The sequence below is a fragment of the Misgurnus anguillicaudatus genome, chromosome 13 (genome assembly GCF_027580225.2).
Source record: "Misgurnus anguillicaudatus chromosome 13, ASM2758022v2, whole genome shotgun sequence".
Lineage (NCBI taxonomy): Eukaryota > Metazoa > Chordata > Actinopteri > Cypriniformes > Cobitidae > Misgurnus > Misgurnus anguillicaudatus.
In genome coordinates this window covers 13,647,251-13,670,204 of record NC_073349.2, presented here as the reverse complement: position 1 = coordinate 13,670,204, position 22,954 = coordinate 13,647,251, and the positions used below count along the sequence as shown (strand labels likewise).

The following is a 22,954-nucleotide window of genomic DNA, read 5'->3' as shown; positions in this document are numbered from 1 at the left end:
TCAGATGTCAGTATTCTGAACATACGTACGGTCGTAGTTTATAAAGTTTGAAACATAAATGTTTCTTTAAAAAAACAAAGCATCACCTAAGAAGACATTAAAAAGAAATGATGTATGGCTTTTCAGGGCGCTATTATCCCCTTCTGACATCACAAGAGGAGCCAAATTTCATTGAACTATGTGTCACATGCTTGCAGAGAATACCAAAACTAAGTTACTGGGTTGATCTTTTTCACAATTTCTAGGTTGATAGAAGCACCGGGGACCCATATGGAAAAGTCCGATGTCCCCTTTAATATAAATCTGACAGTGTTTGACTGAAATGAAAGTCATATACACCCATGACTTGAGGGTGAATAAAATATGGGCTAATTTTCACTTTGGGGTGAACTATTCTTTACATTCACAGAAAATGGACCATAATAGCCATAGTCCCTGCTAATATACTTAACACAAAGGCCCTTTAAAGGTTCTATATCAGGAAGTATAAAGAACCCTGTAACATCCACAAGCTTTCTGCCCCCCACCCAAACATACATTAAAAAGTATTATAATAATTTTATAACTAATATAAAAATTTGTAATAAATAAATATTAAAATTGAGGCTATTAACAGAATGTGCTTTGGTGGGTAACTCACAGACTCTGTGCGGGCAACCTGATGCCCACAGGCACTATGCTGGAGACCACGGGCACCATGCTGGAGACCACTGTCCTAGAATCTAAAAAGGGAAGACATTTTTTAAGAACCTCTGAATCAAACGTTATTGGGAACCAAAATTGTTCTTCTGCATCACCGCAAAGAACCCTTTAATTTTTTAAGTGTATAGTTATTTCTGCTGCAATTAAAGCAACACTATGTAGTTTTTTACCTTTAAATAAAGTCTCTAAAATTATTTCAGTGATAGAACAACTTTTAACTGGACAAATTGTACTGTTGCTGCAACCTGAGCAACCTCCTAGCTGCTACAAGCACACTCTGAAAGTGGCGGTGAAGGGTAGAGCACACAGCCCCGCCCCTCCCCCTGCCTGCAGAAGAGTGTCTGATCACTTTTCAACCACATGGGGGAGCTGTAAGTCATTTTTACATGGAAACTACATAGTGTTGCTTTAAAGGCGGAGTCCACGATGTTTGAAAAACGCTTTGGAAAAGGAGACCGGCCGACTACCAAAACACACTTATAGCCAATCAGCAGTAAGGAGCGTGTCTACTAACCGACATCCTTGCCGGGTTGCGTATGTGTGGGGCGGGTCTATCAACAGAAGGTCCAGATTTTATTGGGGTAGAGGCGTGTTTGTTTAGGTGATTTCAAATATCAACATTGGCTTTCAAACATCATGGACTCCGCCTTTAAGTACTGGAACAACTTTCATAAAATTAATGGAATTGTTTTATTTACATTGTTTACAATTATTTTAATTAATTAATTTATTTTAACTTTAGTATTAACAATACCCAAAGTAACTATGTTTTTTAAATACCATTTTGTCAGTAAATGTGGTACATAGATCTGTGTAATACTGTGTTGAAGTCAATGAGTAATAAGAACGAAGTATAAATAGCATATGATGTAATTCACTTTTACATTGTTTCCAACCAGCTTCCAAGATCAATGAAAAAGGTGGTGACTAAAACGTCATGAAACAAACAAAGTTTAGTTTATAGTGGCAAGTGAACTGAAGTGCACCACCACAGTACTGTATTCATTTCACCTCCGCTCCGCCTCACTTCTGCTCCAACCCAAAGAGGAAAAGGGTCCCATCTACAGCGCGAGGCTTGTTTACATTCCAACCCATTCCATTTACCCATTTTTGTATCCGACGTCGACTTTGAAAACATAAAGGTAAGATTATTGACACTCGATGAGCTAAATCATGTTGTGTTTATTATTTAGTCGGTGATTTTATTCAGTCAGGTGTGTGAAGATCCGCTGGCTAACCGAAGCTAAACTTAACCGTTCCGTTGCTAACACACACACGAAGAACAAAGACGTGCCTGTGTTTACTTTACTGTTTTCATGTAACAGTTATATTTATCATATTAAGATATATCGAAGATATTTTGGCCGGTGTCACCTGGCAATTATTTAACAAAAAGACAAAAATATAACTTAGCATGTTTGGGGGGTTGCTAGCGGAGTTAGCAATCCTTGTTTTACTTGGAGAGCTAAACCTAGAACAACGAGTCTGTTTGAGTAAATTATATTTTACTTTATTTTTTTTATTAATTTATATTATTCTTTCCGAGTTTAAACCCCTATACATGTTTAAAACAGTATTTGCCATGACTTTTGTCTAGAGTTATGCTGTAATTTAAAGTAAAATATATGACGTAAACATTAATCAGCTGACCGATTAGGCTTTTTTATGCTGAGGAAAAACGAAACCTAAACCTATTTGCTTTAAAAGCACGTTTACTTGGTTTAACTTGTTCATGACTAGTAAAGCAACCCCTTACTTTCGATTATATGTAAGTACAGTATATGTTCAGTCTACTATATAGCATGCTAATATGGGGTACTGAATTATTAATAACAAAAAAGCAGACGCCAACTGAAACTACTAACAAACAAAACCTGTTTATAAGTTATAAGTGTAGTCTCCTAAAGGCACATAATAACCTATTTTTGTATGGTTTCTAAATTAAGGGGACTTTCCACATTCCTCACGCTATTAGTCACCAGCAGTCGGTTATATATCATATAAACTCTGTCATTATTGAACGGACAATGGCATGGAAAATGCATATAGTAGTCATGATGAAGGTTTATATGTGGTTATATGTAGTGGAAGTCTGGTTCTTAGCGTTTCCCCAAAACTGTAAATCGGATATTGCCACATCATGGATATTCCTCTGGATTCAACCAAAAGAGTTGCAGTTGCCATGGGAAAGTAATTTATTATGCTCGGCACTCATTCAGCCTGCCCGAAAATTTGCTTTGCCCCCATACCAAAGGCCCCTCACCCACTCAACTGGACAGTTATCCACTTGCTTTATCTTTAAGTTTGTTTAGTAGTTGCAGGGTTCGGTTCAAGAATAGTCCACATTTTGTCAAACATGTGGTTGAAACTATTAGTTAGCAATGTGGAGATCATAGGTTTAATCAAACACACATTGGTAAAAATAAGTTTATAACTTGAATGCACTGTAAGTTACTTTGAATAACAGAATGTAAAGGCAATGTAAATCCTTGTGTCTGTTGCTCCTTCAGCACAGACATCAGATCTCCGATGATCAAAAGCTTCAATAATGAGTTTGCCAGTTGTCCTGTATCCTTTCTTGATTTATGGAGACACTTAATGCCCATTCCATACAGCTGATAATGGATTTAGAGTCCTGAAGCTGAACTAGCCAGAGATCCAAACAATGAAGGCACACATACGAAAATCACTCACTGTCTCCTTCAGTCCACTATTCAGAGACATCTTTATATTACAAGAGTGCTCTTCACAGCAAATAATGTCCCTTTACAGAGACATTTTGACAGTGATCGTCTGGAACGAGGCTGTCAAATTGTGATATTTTTAGTGTGTTTTTCTACCACAGCATTGGTTGTGGGCGAATCGTCAGCGCTAAACCCTTTTCAGTGTGTTTGTCTTTTCAGGTTCTGTATATGGTGTTAAGAGGCCAAATGTGTGGGTTCGCATGAGTTGTCTTGTGTGTGTTACTGTGGGAGTTTATTCATGAGGGTGTAGGCGAGCGTTTTGCTGTTTTGTGGTTATGTTTGTCTGAGAGTGTTTCACAGATCTGTGCGAAATGTGAACGTGTGCGAGCATGTGATCCTTTAACTTGATTTGTTTTGTTAATTACTCGTGTTGAAACAGGTATTGACAAAACTGAATTTATCAAACCTGTAAAGCTGTATGTTATTGTATGTACACAAAGACACAAAGACTCGATCTCACTGTTGACGTTGATTCTCAAAGTTGTTCCTGCTTCCTGTCGAATTTGTTCATATCACATGATCTTGTCTTGTTTGTATAGTTGGTGTCTTTTTAGGGAAGTTAAGCAATCTACCACAGTCCTGATACTCCTATATTTTCCAAAATTTCATAATGTCTCTCAACATATTTATTGTTACTAAAAGTTTACTTTAGTTTTCGTTTGTAAGTTTATATGTTGTCACCTAAGGGAATAATGCTTTTCTTTAATATTATCAATATGCTATGACATTCAATATTGATCACAGTACATCATGTGATTAGTCATATGATTATGACCACGTCAATGTCTTTAGCTCACGTGCCTGTATTACTCGGGTTGGCCTTTCCTCCACTAACTTATAAATTTGACCCTCATAGTTTTCATTCTTATCCCTTTCTTTTTGTCTTGAGATCTCTCTTTCTTGATCTCTCTTTCTTGATCTCTCTCTCTCTGATTTCTCTTACTTTTCTCTAACTTCTCAGCAATGGATGAGTTCCCAGGAAAGCACTACCCATTTCTTTTCAACTTTAGGATAAAGAGCGCAGTGAAGCTACTTAATGTTTGTTAATGGTTACTTCCTGTCTGTTTACCTCTTTAGTGATGTTATTAGCTTAATGTTGTGTTATGCACTTCAGAGTGCTCTGTTAATAATGAACTCTTCCTCATAACATAAGGCAAATGAGTTTGCACAGCAAACATTAGATATAAAGTCAGATTCAAGAGGTGCAAAACGACTCTGAAATGTGTCATTGGTTGTTTGTTAATGAATACACAAAAAGTGTTTTGTTACGTCAGTACATAATGTTGGGTAGATCACTTTACACAGATGGACTCGCAGGCGGTTTCATAACGTCAAAGCAACAGCGCAGCAGATCCAATGCCTGGAGGACTGACACATTGCTGTGTGTGTGTGGGGGGCAGTGTTTAGTGTAAGACTTGATTTTGATGAGAGTTAGGGCTTCACAAATATGATATCTCGTCAATGGCGGTGAAAGAGTTAAATGTGTATAGTGCTTTGCTTTCTACTACATCTAGTATAATTTTAAATGTAAAAACCAATAAGTTACAGGAAACATTAGTAATTATTAATCATTGCAGTGTTTAGGAGAACATATAATGGGTATGTTGGAAGTATGCTAAATATATTTTCCTTAAAACAGTTGTAAAACTGTCAAAAAGCTTTAATGTGTGCGTATGGTTATGTTGGGAATTACGCGCTTGACTGGACCTTTTATGCACATCCTGGGTGCAGAATTGATGCGCCTTAATCATCCTGTACACTACGCTTATGGGCTTCCTGGGCACAGAATTGATGCCCTTGAATTATCCTCACTTGGGAATCTTTGTACCGCAATGGAAAGTTCATAACTGTTAAAACACAAATAGAATAGATGCATCGTGTGCTCAGCACATAGCGAATTGCATCCATCCAACGGCTTACTGAGACTTTATAAAATCAGATCTTTAAAATAGCCTACAATTATTGTGTGTGTGCATGTGTGAATGATGCGTTTCATCCGTCCGCTTCAACAGTGCATTAACCCAGTTGCGAGTACAGAGGTTCCATGAACTTAAATATCTTTAAATGTGCGTTTGTTCCTTCACATAAAGCTATCGAGTGTAATAAAAAGACTTTGAATATAATGCATAAGAATGTTTATGTTGCTTTTATAATAATGTCCTTTTAATAGTTTGTCAGTAACAACCACAGCTAACGCACAGTATCGGAATTGGATTGGTTCTGTTGTCGGTCCTGGATCCGATATCCGATCCAGCCAAAAAGCCCGGATCGGACATCCCTGTTATTTTATGTGGTTCGGCAGCGTCTGGCAGCCTGACTGGTTAGCGTTACAAGTGCCTGTGGTCCATAGTAAAGACTGGGGCGTATGACATCAGTAGCATTAATTCAAAAGCACAGAGAGGAGTCCAATCCTAAAGCGCTCCTGCAGCACTCCGGCCGGTCCACGCAGCGCAAACACAACTTATCACTGAGGCCATGTAGTTTCAAAAGGCCGCATTTTGGGCTTCACTTTGATAAGACAGTAAGTCAGGTGCATACAGCGCCATCAAGTTCAATGCGATATCATTTCATTTTTAAGCATCAAATATCAAGAGATACCAGAGAGCCATATGAACAGAACATATTGACTGAGAAGGGGTTATGCTGCGTTCACACCAGCCGCGGTAGAGGCGTCAAGCGCGATTGATTTCAATGTAAAGTCAATGTGAAGAGACGTTGGTACACGTCTGGAGGTCTCTCGGTGCAAATGAGGCATTTAGCGCAGCACGGTAGGCGCGATTCCGCCTCATTTGCGCGAATGGTGCTAATTGTGCGTTGGCGCGGGAAACGCGCAAGTTGACAAATTTGAACTTTGGCCATGTTAACCAATCAGGAGCTTGCTCTAGTAGTGACGTGATTACAGGAAGCGAGCGGAGTCTCAGAAGCCCATCCCATGACGCATATTTCTGAGTGAATGTCTCAGTGACTAGAATTTCACGCGCGAATGATGCAAGAAAACTCAAAATTTTCAAGCGGCAAACTAGACGCGAATTTGACACTTCAAACACGGCTGGTGTGAACCCACAGTAAGAGGATGACACGACACAGCTGATTGCTAAACCATAATGCGTATGCCCTGCCCCCTAATTAATCGGGTAAGTACTCGTTTTCAGACCTACGGATTACTCAAAATTAAAAAATGACAAAAATGCACATCCCTATTTGCTAGTGTTTTTTTTTTTGTGGATTAACCCTTATGAACCCTTATGTGTTTATAAAACTCCCTATTAAAGCAGCAGCCTTGCCCTGTGCCGTCCTAATAGGGTCCCTCATCTGCCTCTTCTTTAATTAGGGTTGGTTTCAATTCCTGAAAGAGAGTCATGTGGTTGCTAGTCAGCTGAAAAACAAATTAGGGTGACGTGAGCCCTTTAAACACAAGCGGCAGTTGTTGCCTTGTGGTTAGAGAGTCAGGCTTGTAACCAGAGAGTTGCTGGTTCGAGTCTCATGGCCGGCGAGTTTCGACTGTGGTGCCCTTGAGCAAGGCACCTTACCCTAATTGCTACCCGGGCGCTGGGATAGCTGCCCACTGTTCTTGGGGTGTGTGTGTTCAATGCAGAGGTCACATTTTGACTATATGTGGCATACGTGACAAGCATGTCTCTTTCACTTTCACATGATTTTCATATTAGCTGCAAATCACATTTCCTTATTTTCATGTTGTGGCAATTTTGTTCTTTTCCAGGATGTCACTGTACCCATCCTTAGAGGACCTTAAGGTGGACAAGGTCATGAGGGTAAGTGTCCAAACTTACGGGCAATGAAATGTTATGTAACACTGGAAAAATGTAAACTTAAATGTCTTTGGTTGTTCTTTAGGACCCATACTGGTAAATAAAGGTGAAAATACTTTTTTCTCACTCACCATCCACTCCCATAGTATACACACAACCCGTCAAGCTTTAAAATGACCCAGAAGTGTTACATAACTCCACTCGACTTGTGCCATCAGGGCTCCAGACTGCCACCAAAATTTGAGAGTGTGCCACTGAATTTTACATCCAGTCGCACATGTGCAACCAGTAAATTTGCCAATTTTTTGGGATGTGACACTGAATTTGAAACAGCATGTACTTTCTGCATCTATCATTAAAGTATTTATTAATAATACAGTGGAAATTAGTAGAAATTTGAATATTTGGTTAGCATGTTGATTTACAGTGTGTGCCCCTAAATTTTCTGGTTGCGCCCCTAAAAATTTTTTCAGTTGGGGGCCACTGTGCTCCTAGTGAAAAAAGTTATTCTGGAGCCCTGGCCATACATTTAATCCTCTACTTTCTTGTTGTGGATCTTACTGTTGTATCAGTTGTTACACATTATTTAAAGATCCTAAAACGGCCCAAACAACTGTTCAGACACTGAGAATGTAAACTGAAAGAAAGGCATTTGGGTTCTGAAGAACAAAAAAAGACATTTGGGGTTCAAACAACACAAGTGTAAATAATGACTTTTCATTTTTGGCTTATCCATTTAAAGCTGTTTTTTGATGGATTTTCATGTCTTGTCTTATCCTCTAGGCACAGTCCCAGTTTGCTACTGTCACCTCCAGTACCCCAGCCATTACTCAGGGGGAATACCAGCCACAGCCTGCCACACAGGGGATGCCAAGCTCAAGTGAGTCTTAACAAAAATGTTAATCTTTACATACATCATCTCATAAGAGCTCAGCTTCTTTGTCTCAAGCCTGTATGTATCCCTTCTCTCCTGTCCGCCTGGGCTTCTCTGTAGTTTCTGTCTGGTGTCTGTGTCTGTCTGTCAAGTCAGTTTTGTTGCGTTGTGTTGTCTATTAAAGGAATAGATCACCCAAATATAAAAATTCATTTATAATGTATAGACCCTCTTGTCATCCCAGATAGATTTCTTATAATGAAACAAGCATATGACAACTATTCACAACACACAATAGTAGCAATGAGATTTAACTTTATTGAAAGCTGAGAATTTAAATTTTTGGGGTAACTATCTCTTTAATCTCAATTGCTCCCCCTAAAGGGATAGCTGCCCACTGCTTCAGTGTTCACGACTTAGGGGCTGTTTACACTTGATATTAAGATGTGTTTTCATCGATCTGATCACAAGTGAACTAGATAGACACATCACGTTTACACCTGGTATTTAAGTCCGTCTCTTTTGTCCACTTTCGACCGCTTCAGTCCTGAATACTGTGAGAGGGTGGTCTGTCGAGACGGTGGGCGAGTCTCTCTGCTGTCATTTAAACGCGAGCGGGAGTAATGATCAGGGTGTCCGCGGATCCTTAAAAAGTCTTAAAACGTCTTAAATTCCGTAGTATGAAAATAAGGCCTTAATAAGCATTAAAATGTCTTAAATCTGCATATCAAAGGTCTTAAAATGTTGTCCAACCAACACTGTCAAGAAGATTGTAACTGTTTTATACATGTTCGTCATGTGTCAGGGGAAACTGAATAGGGGGAATCTACTAAAGCACACTTTAATGAAAACTGGTTACTTAACCCTGATTTTGCTCCGTGGTAAACACCAGTTAGCGTACGGGGTTCGTTGTTTATTTTGCAAGAAAGTTTTCAAACTCGGAACAGTGGGCATCAAAGCTTTAGTATCACACATGCAACGTAAGAAACATAAAGCCGCTGCAGAAACCTGTTGAAAACACCCGGCATATTTCAGTTCTGTTCTGTTGTGCCACCAGTATTAGCCCTATAGAGCCCCACGGCATGCAAACATCTGCATCAGACGCTTTAAGCACCACGGCTTCTGCTCCATCAGACATCCGATCCACGCTTAGCTCCACTGTCAACGAAGCCTGTCTTCTTTTTCTCTTTTAATGGCGATTGGTATCTAGCTTATAGGTGCATCAGCGCCCCCTCTGGCCCGGAGGGTGGATCTGACAATAGGCCTACTACATTCTATTTCCCTTACTCCTGGTCTCATCAATTTAATTATTTCTATTTCTGCCATAAAATATTTCACTGTCATTGTTTTGTCTCAAGATGCACACAAGTAATGTATTTTGTAAGTTATATTTTTAAAAAGCTACTTAACGTCCTAGTCCTGGATTAATCTAAACTCTATCTGGGTAACCACACCTAATATTTTAACATTGTTGTTACATAAAACCATGTGTTTATTCTTGATACATTATTTGAACAAATTATTATTGTCTCATCATTATTGTCATCGTAAATGCTTTTGCCCATTTAGCTCTATTTTTATTACCAAAAAGTATCAGATTACTTGATCATCATCATTTACCAAAATTACTGTTAGTGAAACCCTTAAAGGCGCTCTAAGCGAATTGACGCGTTTTAGACCATAACATTTTTTTGTTACATACAGCAAACATCTCCTCACTATCTGCTTGCTGCCTGTCCGCTGATCAAACTGTAAAAAAACGTGATCTCTGTAGACAGCTCAGGCTCGACAAACGGCAATATCAACATAGTGGCCAAACCTAGCACAACAAAACATAACAAAGTGTTACAGCCAATAAACGACAAGAAGGATTTGGGGGTGGGCGTTGGGCGCATTCATGAAAGCACGGACGGGAGAGGGAGGGGGAGGCGTTAGCTACGCTCCGTTTGTTTGAAAACAGTTCAAACATCAACAGGAAGTGACGTCGCACATTATTCACTTAGAGAGCCTTTAAATTGGTTAAAACATTTTAAAATGATGGGATTTTAATTCATTATAATGCTATTTTTCTTCATATATTTTATCATTGGGGATTTCTTAAAACCTCGTAATGACGTTTAAGGAGAAAAACTTGTAATATCAGCAAAGTGTACAAATTTTGTCTAATCTTATTCTCGTGAACCCAATCTCGTTTCATCTTGTGGAGCAAGTGTCTTGTCACACCTCTAGAAAATACATCTTGTTTTTTGTCATGAAAGATAAAAGGTTAAAAAAAACACACGGATGCATGCACACTGGACTATAAAATTGGACTTCATTGTCGTGATATAGGTCTTAAATTTCATTCATTATGGTCTTAAAAAGGTCTTAAAAAGTCTTAAATTAGACTTAATGAAACCTGCAGAAACCCTGAATGATGAGTTTATATGGACGCAAACTAATATTATGTCGGAGTTCGCTGCTTGTGTTGTAAGTAAACATGCTGCACAGAGTTTTGTACGTGTATATATGAGAGCGTTCTCTGAATTTTCAGCACAATTGATAAAATAGGATCGCGCAACTTTTACACGCATGCAAAATGAAACTGCGGAGATCAGCCGCTTCAGTTTTATCAATGAAAGGCTAAAAACAGCGCTGTTCACCGCATGTTCGCGCCAGAAGTCAGAAAAGATGTAAAACTTTGTGCTCAGTACCTCAGGGCGCACTCACACTATCCAAACCAAACTGCGCTCGGGCGCGTTTGACCCCCAAAGCCTGGTTTGTTTGACTACTGTGATCGCTCTGTTCCGCGCCCGGGCGCGGATTGGTTAACACGCCGCGGCCGGGTTGCAGAGGTGGGCCGGAGCGCGGTTCTCTTGGGCTCAGGCGCGGAAGGCTGTGGTGTGAGCGCAATCGCGCCTGAGCGCGATTCAAAAGGTGAAGACGTCAGTTGCGCGACCACTCACCTTCATCTGCCTCCGTAAAAACACTTTGATGCGCACAGCGGGGTAACGTGAATGTCTGAGCTGCACACGTGACAGATCAACTAAGCAATATGATGACATGTGAGAGGGCTGTCTGTAATCGCGCACCAAACGACTCCCGTTAAAAAACACAGACTTATCATTACGGTGGGTTCCAGTGTTAAGAGAGAGCTTTACTTCCTGCTGTTTTCAAAACAAACGCATCTTAATGACGAAAGCGCGCCCGGACTCGGATCGATAAAAAGTACAGTATGAGTGCGTGCACCGTGGGGGAGAAGGGAGGGGTGACAATCGCGCTGGGGCATGGTTTGGTTTGGTTTGGATAATGTGAGTGCGCCCTCAGATTACATAAATGGACGGAGAGAAGGTGGTTGCGTGTGGCTATTCGAACACATTCAACCACATGTGCGTTTACACTATAAAAGCAAAAGGGTTTTCAACTACCTCTGAATGTGGTTGAAAGTGGTCGAAAGTGGACGAGCTCAAAACGTTTTGAACACCGTTTACACCTGGCATTAACGTCGTCCACTTGTGATCCGATCGATGAAAACGCATGTTAATACCAATTGTAAACAGCCACTTACAGTGTATGTTTGTACACTACTCAATGGGGTGTGTTAAATGCAGAAGTCACATTTTGAGTATGCATTCCATACTTTACAAACATGTCAGTTTCACTTCACTCTTTGGAGCTTCGCCATATTAAGCCACATATAAGAAGATTGCATTAAATAAACATATTTGTTTGTGTTCAGCTGTAGAAAAGAAATCATATACATTGGGATTGCATAATGGTGAATAAATTGTGAGAATTTTCATATTTGGGTAAACTCTTCCTTTGATCTCTATGTGTCTTTGTCTGTCTACGCATTTCTGTAGGTGTTTATCTGTTTAGTTGTCTCTATAGCTGTCTTTAAAGGTTTTCTGTGCCTGTCCCGCTTCCCACATTCTCGCTTTCATCGCTGTTTTGATAAGAGATGAAAGGGTCGCCAGTGGTTTGTGTAATTGTCAGAAAGGAAATGAAGACATGCTGAGAACATCTGAGACCAATCGAAATGGCAGCAGCTTTCTCTGTTTCCTTTTTCTAACCCCAGAGACAAGTGCTTCGGTTTAAACCCTCTGATCCAGACTCAGCTTTCTCACCTATGTGCATTCATCGTGTCCTTTAGCAAGGCCTCTCAAGACACTGCTTAGATATTACATAAGAATTTGTCAAAAATAAAACAGGTATTTCATTTAGTCACCCTGATGTTGATCAAAACCTGAATGTAGTTATTTAATTTTGTTCAATACAGAGAAGATATATTAAAATATGTTTATAAGCACACACTTGACAGTACCCATTGACTTCCGTAATGTTTGTTTTATGGGCGTCGATGCATGCTGTCAGCTGTTACAATTATTTATTGAAATATTTTCTTTTGCATCAAACAAAATAAAGAAATAAAAAAGTGAATACATGACCTTATCACTTTCATTATGACATTACAGTCTCTTAAAAACCTCCATAACAGTGTCATTTTATCCTCTCGGAATACAAATAAGACTAATCCTGTTTGCATAATGGCTGTAAAATATGTATTTGTCTCACGAACACCAATATAGCAACTGCGTGGTTTAGTGAAATCTATGCATGTCTTTGTGTGTTTGTGAGGTGGGGTTTTCCCACCACCATCACGTTGAAAACCGGAGACGGTGTTGAACTGTTGCTGCTGGGTCTGTGTTTGTATAAGAGCATGTTTCACAGTCAGACATTTTCCTATCTGTGTGTTGAGGAAAAGACAGGCAAACACTGAAGCCATGACTCAACCCAGGAAATAATTACTGCATGGAAACATTCATGGCCAGAATATGAAACCAGTCAGTGTTGGGCGGCCGAGAGTCCACAGGACATTACACACCCTGTTTTTTGTTTATTTATGATTTGCTTAAATCTTTTTAGAATTGCATTTATAAAGCAAGCTCAGAAATGACCAAAATATCTTATATATAATATATTATACAGTGGTTGTTTATACCTAGGCTATCATTTCATGTGTTTTCATGTCTCTTTCTGTCTCTCAAGTCTTTATCCAAATCTAGAGGAGCTGGGAGATTACATGGGCCTCAGCCTGAACAGTGATGAGGTTCAGAGAAACCTTGCACTTGTCCCAGTGGCCACCAATGTAAGTTTGTGTATTTTTGTTGAGTGGGCACTAGGGGTGTAACGGTACGTGTATTCGAACCGGACCGTTTCGGTTCAGGGCTTTCGGCACGGTGCACACGTGCACCGAAAGGCCGAATGCATTTTGTGTGTGCATGTGCGGAACATAATACGTGCGTTTCCGCACGAACATATTAAGTGGCGGAAGTCTCCGCGTTCAGCGCAAGTCTTCTGTCAAACATATAACATAATTCGGCCCGCAGAAAGATTTTTATTTACTTAGTTGTATATTCGTTTGATTATTGTTGTAAACGTTTACGTGTCGTATCTAAAAGCGCATGTTAAACGCGTGTCAACGCGCTGCTTTGTTCTTTCAAAAGTCCGTAAGAGGATGCGCGTCTTTCGTTGCTACGCAATCATGAGACGCGCTTTCTGTGACAGCGAGAATAAGGAATGCGTGATCAGATTTTTCATCTGCACATCACGTCAATCATATCATTGTCACAATGCGATCAGCTGGTCGGGACAGAGAAGAGCTGTAACCCGGGCTTACTCAGCTGTTACTCAGCTGCGGAGGGGTTCGTTACAGCTTACATTGACGACACAAGCAAAGATCAGGAGAAACGTGCAAAAGATCCAAGATGGCTATGTATGCAACTCACTAATCTCAAAATGAGTGTATAATAAGTATATCATCATGTTGCTTGCTATGCAGTTACACATAGAGCAGTAATATTATTTTTATACAGAGATGGTACATAGCCAATTCAATACTGTGAGTTAAACAATCCAAAATAAATCAAAACAGAAAATTTTTGGTGGCAAAAATGTAGGCTAATAGTTCATAAATGTATTCAGGAATTGAATTTGTTAGTTCAAGGTTTTAGTAGAAAAAAGTTTAAGAGAAGGTTAAGAAAAGAGTTACCTTCTGTTATAAAATAATGTAAAAAAGAACTTTGCAGTAGTATTTTATTTATTATTTTTTCATTTTATATATATTTTATGTGTTATATTTTAATAAAAAGTGTTTAAAAAAAGTGTAAACAAATTGTAAAAAAAAGTTTATAGTAATAAACAACCTGCAGTTTAATGTTTGCATTTTTCCCTTACTGTACCGAAAATGAACCGAACCGTGGCTTCAAAACCGGGGTTCGCACCGAACCGTGATTTTTGCGTACCGTTACACCCCTAGTGGGCACAGTACACGCCTGTACATTGGGGCTGTCATAGTTATTTTCTGCTGTTTAAAATCCAATGTTTATTGTCCTCCCTGCTTTTTAGGTATTTTCTCTAATAAAATAGTGGACAGAATAGGAACTGACAAAAAAAATAAATGTGTCATTTACTCCACATCTTATCATTTTGTACTTTTCTCTGTGGAACACAAAATGAGACGTTTGCAGAATGCAAGCATACAGAGGTTTTTGCAATGTAAATAAATGGTGACAGGGCTCCAGACTGCCACCAAATGGTGCCATTTTGCCACCAAAATTTTACATCCAGTCCCGCATGTGCGACATGTAAATTTGACCTTTTTTTTTTGTGATGTGATACTGAATTTGAAACAGCACATTGTACTTTCTGCATCTATCATTAAAGTATTTATTAGTAATACAGTGGAAATTTGTAATTTGTTTAGCATGTATATTTACGGTGTGTGAATTTTTTGATTGTGCCTCTAAAATTTTCAGTTGGGGGCCACTGTGCTCTTAGTGAAAAAAGTTAGTCTGGAGCCCTGGGTGACCAATGATTTGGTACACAATGGACAAAATAACTGGTTGGGCAAATCACCACAGTGTATTTTAGTGAAATCTGGGTTTTATTAAATAAAAAATGCGTGCTCACAGGTAATAAAGTAGGGGTGTAACAATACATTGATATGGATCGATACATCGATTTTATTTCTAGCGATCTGATGCATTGATGCCACACACAAAAATCGTTTGGAGGTACCTTTATTTTGACACTCTCCACATCCTAATTTGCTTGACGTAACGTCCATCTATGCATTTCCACCAAACCGCACATTTTTTGTTAATTTTCATCTGCTAGCATCAGCAAGTGAATGCAATGCAACAGCAAAGCGGTTGTAGCAGCGAAAATACTGCGAAAGAGACAGAAGACGAGCGCGTGTTTTAGCCATGATGCTATCCATGCAAAACGCAGTGTCCTTTCTTTTGAACATGTTCATCAGTTTATTTTTTTTTTTTAAGAAAAATCTCCAAAAAGAGACCACTGCAGCACTTGTTTGACTGTTATATCTAATATTGTGTGACAGATAAAATGCTTAAGTTTAACAGCTTTATTTTTTATATTTATTTGTTTTTCAATTTAATAAATTTTTTTCTAAAACTACCTCAGTGATTGTCACTATTGCAAATTATGGCACAAATTAATACTGAAAGACTTTGACTGTTGCCATCATAAGCTTGATTTTATGTGACATTTTACCCCTTATTATTCATTTTTCTTTATTTAACAAAAGTGTATTTTTGTTAATTTGTTGTTGTAACTAATTAATTGCTTATCTTGGCACATAATATATAAATATCTATAAATTAATCGAATCGTAATTGCATCGAAGAAGTTTTTGAAGTATCTGCAAAATCACATCCCTGGTGGATATTTTTTTCTGTATCGAATCGTAATGAACTGTCCGATTTACACCCCTATAATAAAGCATACGTGGAGTGCAATCTTTCTATCATTATAATATTTGTTAATCTTTTGTGAAAATATTTTATAGTCATTGTCCTGGGCAATGAACGTAGACATAAACTTTGCACATGTGTTATTTGTCATTTTTTTGCTAAGTTTTCTTAAATTCTTCTCAAAGCTGAGCTTCAGTTTATACTTCAAACACACCAATGCTACATGCATATAAAGAGATTTATGCATTTTTAATACAAAATTTGAATAAAGAGCAAAGTTAATTGTTTGAAGTTACACATCACCTTTTGCCACTATTGTATCATGGGAATATCTTGTTGTGCTGTACAAAAGAAACTGGTTCACCATGTTAGGGTTGGTAAGTGATAACAAAATCTTCATTTTGGGGTTTCTCCTCAAATAGGAGTTCATAGCTGTACTCGCACTCTTTCTTGATTTTGTTTGCAATACATTCAGAGAGGCAGCCAAGAAGAATTGTGTATGTAAGAGATGGCGATATGCGTGTGTGTTAGTTTTTTTGTAAATTGCTTAAGCCAGAGGGTATCTCAGCATAGACTGTTATTCTTTTCAGCCTCATTCTTGGAAGCAGATCCGATGAATGACTCATGTACCACAAGGCTTGTGTTGGAGTATTGCTAATGTAGGCCCTGAACACATCTTAAGATCTTTAGATTTTCTTTGTTTAACAACATCTGTCCATAGCACTTGAGATAAGAATTAAAACTAAAGCTATGCACAAGGCCTAGAGAGAGAAAAAACGTTCTGTGTAATGTAACATATGATAAATACTTTGGCACATATAAAAATGAATAACAATAGTTGCTCTCTGTCTGTCTCAGAATCAGGTGGCTGTACCATCAGGTGTGGGTGGCATGGTGCGACCTGTGACCGGCCAAGATGTGGGTATCAGGAGGGCAGAAATTCGTCCAGGTTTGCGAGAGGTCATCCTCTGCAAAGACCAAGACGGGAAGGTCGGACTCCGCCTCAGAGATATTGATAATGGAGTGAAGCTCTTCATTACAGGGAATCACATGAAAAAGTGTTACCATTGATCAAATTAAGGTTTTTGTATTAAAATTATAAACCTAATCATGTTTAGTTTTAAGTGGTTTATTAATTCACAGTCACACCCCTGGTATCGTGACAACCTTTGTAACTCATATTATTGTTGCTGGTTTGTTATATGTCTTGTTTTGGCAGAGAAAGTGGGTATATAGGTTGGTAGTAATTTCTAGGTCAACACACCCTCATTCTCAACATGTGTAATGATATCAACAGTACCATCATCATCTCTTTCTCTCTCTGTCTATAGGGAGTGTTTGTCCAGCTGGTCCAGGCAAACTCTCCTGCAGCATTGGCTGGCCTTCGGTTTGGAGATCAGGTTTTGCAGATTAATGGTCAGAACTGTGCCGGCTGGAGCTCAGACAAATCCCACAAAGCTCTGAAGGCTTCAAGTGCACAGCGCATCGAACTTATTGTCCGGGACAGGTCAGTCGCTTCTGTCCATTTGTTTAATATGTATGTTTATGCATACATTTTTTTGTGGCTTTCAAGTCCCACTGTGGAGAAAATCAGGATTTTATGTGTCTATGTGGTGTTTTAAGAATAATTGCTAAGAATAGCAATGATTTTAAATCAGAGGAGTACAGTGTAGAATTGTGAATATAATCTTGAAAATAAATATGACAGGGTATGTTTATATCTATTTTGCTTAGTAGTTTGCTGCCACCTAGTGGTTATTTCCGAGTGTAGGCAAATTGAATTTGTCTCTTTATGGTATATGGTGCTTTTTAATTGCATAGTACCCCACGGTTTGGTTTGGTTTGGGTTGGGTCGGGTCAGCTCACCTCACTTTGGCCTTGTTTAGCTTTCCATCGAGTTTAGTAACACTTCAGAGTGGGAGGGATTATAGGCGTGTCATTATAATTAAACTGCCTACTGCTGTGACATCATACAAGTGAGAGTGTCGTTGTACATTCCTGTACATTCATTTATTTCTCAGTCCGCAACAAAATTAAAATTGACCACCACAAATAAATGTTCGCACAGATAGCGTTTATCACTACCTCTGTCTCACATGACAGTTTCTGTACAAACACCTGCGGCGTCAGTCGACGCTCCGGTGAGCCTCATTTTAGTTGCATTTAAGGCTTAAGCATATATGCGCGTCGCGAATGTGTCACCGCAAACTGCAAGTCTGAAAAAAACTGGTATGGTGTCCCTGATTCTCAACCTGTTGATGTTTTTTTTAATGCTAAAAGGGAGTTCGGGAACTTGTTGCTGAGCACAGACGACAACGTGTTTACTCGAGACAGCGCAAGCTAGCATGAAGCTAAAGCTAACATTTTACAGTATAGCAATGATGATGCTGGTAGTGACGATTCTCTCAGACCAATCAGTGATCTACAGTGTTTTCACGTCACGTTTTGGTATCCGCTCGGTACTAATAATGTATTTGGGACTACATATTGCATCCAGTGGAAAAGCCCCCAAAGTAAGCTGACCCGACCCAAACCAAACCGTGGGGTACTATGGAAAAGCGCCAATAGAGTCTGCTTCAATGCTGCAGTCATCAAGCTTACATTACATCTATAACCATTTCACGGGGACCATCCCTTCAAATAAAAACAAAGCTCTCAACACTTTAAACAAAGCACCCACCCCAGAACCTGGCGTTTTATCTACCCTTCCCCAAATTACCATAATGGTTTCTCACAGCCACTTTGTTATCATACAAATAAAGGTTTCACACCTTGGGCTTGGCATTTATTCGTTACTCAGACATTTGGTTGAATCGTGAGCAAATGGCCCTCATAACCAAATGTGATTACGTTGTTCTTCGTAGGATTTGGGCAGCCACACAAAGCATCACTTCATCAGGCTTAGTTTTAGAATATGCATATGCATAATATTGTCTTTTCTCTTTTATAGACCATTCCAGCGCACAGTCACCATGCACAAAGACAGCTCCGGCCACGTGGGCTTCATCTTTAAAAACGGACGCATCACGTCTCTAGTGAAAGATGGATCTGCCGCTCGCAACGGCCTGCTCACCGAGCACAACATCTGCGAGATCAACGGCCAGAATGTCATCGGACTCAAGGTGAGTCTTCCACCGAACTGTCAAGAGCACATTTTCCAGACAGATTATCCAGATGTATTATTTACAGATTTGTGGTTATGTAATCCTTTATTTTTTGGTCTACAGGACACTCAGATTAAGGATATCCTGAACTCATCTCCCACTGCCATGACCATCACCATCATGCCTAAGTTCATCTACGAACACATGATCAAGAGGTGATTCAGCTTTATTCTTAAAGGTGTAGCGGAGGATTTTCTCGAATTTTAGAAAAGAACCGCCTTCTCCACTTTAAAAAAAAATGCGATAACACTCCTGATTGACAACTAGGAGGACCAATAGTCTTGATGATCCACCCAGAAAAAGAAAATCCTCCGCAATACCTTTAATAAAAAATATCTAATCAAATATTTATATATAATATACCCTATATATTCTTCTGTATATATTTATTTTGGAAGATTCACTTTAAACTGTATTTTTAATTCTGATGCGTTCTGCTTGTTTTATATAAACTTTTTTAAACCCAATCCCTGTGTATTTCAGGATGTCCGGAGGCCTGCTGAAGTCCTTAATGGATCACTCTGTGCCTGAGGTCTGAACACACACACATTACCTTCGGCAATGCCTACAATCTCTAGCCTTCCCATTGGAGCTTTCCACCACTTATGGGATAAATCTCTTCAATCACATTCATTTATAACATGTAAAATGGCCTTTATTCTTTTTCAGTTGTTGGATGTTATTGCCTTTAAAGTCTTGTTTCTGTTCTTTATGTTTGTTGCCATTCTTTAATTGTTGTCATGTCACATGTTATGTACTGTAGTAATAATCCATTGTATCTATTATTGTTGAGTATTATTATCCGATTGGTTAACTTCGGTTAAAGGGTTAAAACTTAGCAAGATCTTCCATTTTAAAACGCTTTGATGTAAACACTCCAAACATTATAAATCCCCCCACTATGCATACAATTCTGTCAAAATATTGATATGCCAAGACAGCTGTACCCTGCCCGAATAAATCCTTGGCCAGAATTTGTAATCCAAGACATTTCTTACTGATTTTGAGTTTTATGTTTTTAGGTGTTCATTTTTAATTTTCGCTGTCATTATCCTGTAAATGTTAGTTTCTCTAAAATTTATATACGAATGTAGACTGAAATTATTACAAAAAATAAATAATCATCCTGGTGATACAAATATGAGAGTGATGTTATTTGCAGTTTAAAATAAAAAAAATCTCAAAAACAAATGTTTCTAACGTTTGAAACTGAAAAGGATATGTCACCCAAAATTAACAATTTGTCATCAAAATCTGTCAAATCTTACATTATCGGAAGTCATTCAGATACCTCATTGACTTTCATAGTAGGAATAAAGAATACTGTGCAAGTCAGTGGGGCCTCTGATCAGGTTTGGTTACAAACCTTCCTCAAAATATCTTCGTGTTCATCAGAACAAAGAAATGTATACAGGTTTGTAACTACATGACAGCGTGCAAATGATGACAGAATTTCTATTTTTGGGTGAACTATACCTTTAACCAAGTTTTTTTTTTTTTTACAAAGAAATCATTAATGTATTGAGATTTACTAATTTGGGAATTTGTGCTTAAGTAACATTGCAACTGAATTCTCGTACACTGTACCCAACTGTTATTGGGGCAGTACCCTTTGAAGTGGTCCTAATATGTAACATTATGACAGATATGTATACATTTGGTACCAATGTGTACTTTTAATATGAACTCTTTGGGTCCAAAGCTGTAATTTTTGAAAGGGTTCCACCCAAGTGACAGCTGGGGTACATATTTTGGCCATTTTTTCTGAGTGTACTGTGAAGGCCCAAGTGATCATCACAATGCATATCCTATAAAATTTCATTTTATAGCAATTCAAAAGACAATTAAACAAACAATAGAAACACCTTCAGAAGTAAGATTTGTTCACCATGCTGTTTAATATAGATCATTTACAGAGCATTGATGGTCAGGAGCAGTGCTGCATTGATGTCTGTACACATTGATATTATCATTAAAATATTATTCTGCACAAAAATATTAGACACCATGAAACATTTACAGACTTGCAGGACTTCCACTATAGAGTGCTGATACTGTTAGACAATACACAAAACACAAAACTGAAGTAACAGATGGAAATGTAAACATGTCATTGGAATTATATCTAAGAAAACAACTAAAAACTATTTATTTACCTCCGTGAACTCTTAGAATCCTGTTTAACAGATGCTGGGATACACATTTCTTACCGCATATATTCTTAATTCATTTCTGTAAGAGAAATGGATGACTTGTCTTGTTGAAGGTCAGAAGCTTTGTATCTAAAACATTATGTAAAACCTTCTTACCCTAAAAATATTATTCAAGAGTAGTGACGCATCTATCTGTTAGGAGACATTCTGTGATAATTACAAATCTACATTATAAATGAATGGTAGTCCCAAGACTCACTTAATCACTGACATCAAAAGGCTAAAAGAAATTCCAAGTCCTTCAGTCCTTAAAAAACAATTTACTAAGTCTTTATTGATAAACTATATTTAGATCTATGTGTGGAGGTGTAACATTCAAATCAAAGTATTATGTGATTATTATTTCATTTTAAATTGAAATAAAGGTGACTTTAAAAGGGAAATTTCCTGAAAATCTGACTTTTTCCATGTTTAAGTGCTATAACTGGGTCTCCAGTGCTTCTATTAACCTAGAAAATGCGAAGAAGATCAACCCATAAACCATTCTCTGCAAGTATGTGAAAAATAGGTCACTGAAATTTGGCTCTCGTTGTGATGTCAGAAAGGGAAAAATCCCGCCCCTTAATATGCACTATCCAACCGTGAAACTGCCATTTAGTGCAGAGATCAGCTCATTTGCATTTTAAAGGACACACCTACAAAAGTGCCAGTGCTATAATAAATGATCTATATGAGATTCTGAGCTAGAACTTCACATACGTACTCTGGAGACACCAAAGATTTATTTGACATTTTAAAAGAAGTCTTGTGAAATGTCCCCTTTAAAAAAACTGATGCTTGAATATTAAAGTCCATGTAAAGTCTGACATTAAATGTGATATAAAACCTAAGTGGTTCACTACTTTCCAATGTGTTTCAGCAATACATACATTTCTAACATCTATAATGTGTTTAGAAACAATTCTCTGATTTGATTTACACCGACTTTAATCATGAATTTCGTATTTTAAATACACGCACACAGACCCCCTGAAGGCAAAAAGAGGAATACTAAATGCTTTTGAAAAGTAAATGACAACCAAGTATAAAATAAAAATATGTAACATTACATAGAAATATTATTACTGAGCATATAGGGTCAACATACACATCTCTGCTTGTAATATGGCTTCGTAAAATTCAAGAAAATCCTATCAAGGCCTTACGTGTCACTTTAACATACAAAGCTTTATAACAGCGAAAAAAAAATGTGTCATCTTGTGTTATTTACGTGATTTATTGACATACAGACAACAGTGGTTTTATTGGTAGCTTTGTCTGTGGAGGTTTCAAAAACTACAAAACAATTTCATTCAACATTCTGATGAGCCAGAAGACAGAACTAAAAGCCACAACTTCATATTAACAAATACAGGTCAGTTGAGAACATATGCATTTATTTTTCAGTTTATTTATATTTAAAGTTATGTTTCGTTAGGACAGAGACTCGACTATTAATTAAAGCCATGTGTGAGCACTTGGCACCACAAAAATGCAAATTAGGATTGTCAAGCGTTAAAATAAAAATACACCAGAAAACCCTGCAGACCTGCCGCACAAATTCTGTATATACTACTGTATAATAATAATAAAACTTTGCTAAACGACAACCGACAACACATGAATTAAGGGAAGAGGTATAGTGTGAAAGGCAGCAGTTATTCATGGTTAAAAGGGACCAAAAAATAGACAACGCATGGCACACAAATACCTTCAGCATGAACTATAAGTGTTTATCCATATGATTATCT

General features: G+C 38.2%; 1 protein-coding gene across 1 annotated transcript; it reads left to right on the top strand.

Annotated features, from left to right (window-relative positions):
* Window positions 1-1,660: 1,660 nt before the first annotated feature.
* Window positions 1,661-20,150, top strand: sdcbp2 (syndecan binding protein (syntenin) 2). The gene is made up of 9 exons (XM_073875066.1): window positions 1,661-1,844; window positions 7,168-7,219; window positions 8,000-8,098; window positions 13,120-13,218; window positions 16,706-16,873; window positions 17,185-17,354; window positions 18,798-18,969; window positions 19,075-19,166; window positions 19,495-20,150. The coding sequence occupies exons 2-9, from the start codon at window positions 7,169-7,171 to the stop codon at window positions 19,547-19,549; spliced, it is 906 nt and encodes a 301-aa protein (XP_073731167.1). The 5' UTR covers window positions 1,661-1,844; window position 7,168; the 3' UTR covers window positions 19,550-20,150.
* The last annotated feature ends 2,804 nt before the right edge of the window (window positions 20,151-22,954 follow it).

What these genes read in the sequence shown, in the direction of transcription:
- sdcbp2 (XM_073875066.1), top strand. Translation starts at nt 7,169, where the DNA reads ATGTCACTGTACCCATCCTTAGAGGACCTTAAGGTGGACAAGGTCATG. An exon ending in AGGGGATGCCAAGCTCAAGT is followed by an intron (nt 8,099 to 13,119) that starts GAGTCTTAACAA and finishes TGTCTCTCAAGT; the next exon opens with CTTTATCCAAATCTAGAGGA. An exon ending in AGAATGTCATCGGACTCAAG is followed by an intron (nt 18,970 to 19,074) that starts GTGAGTCTTCCA and finishes TTTGGTCTACAG; the next exon opens with GACACTCAGATTAAGGATAT.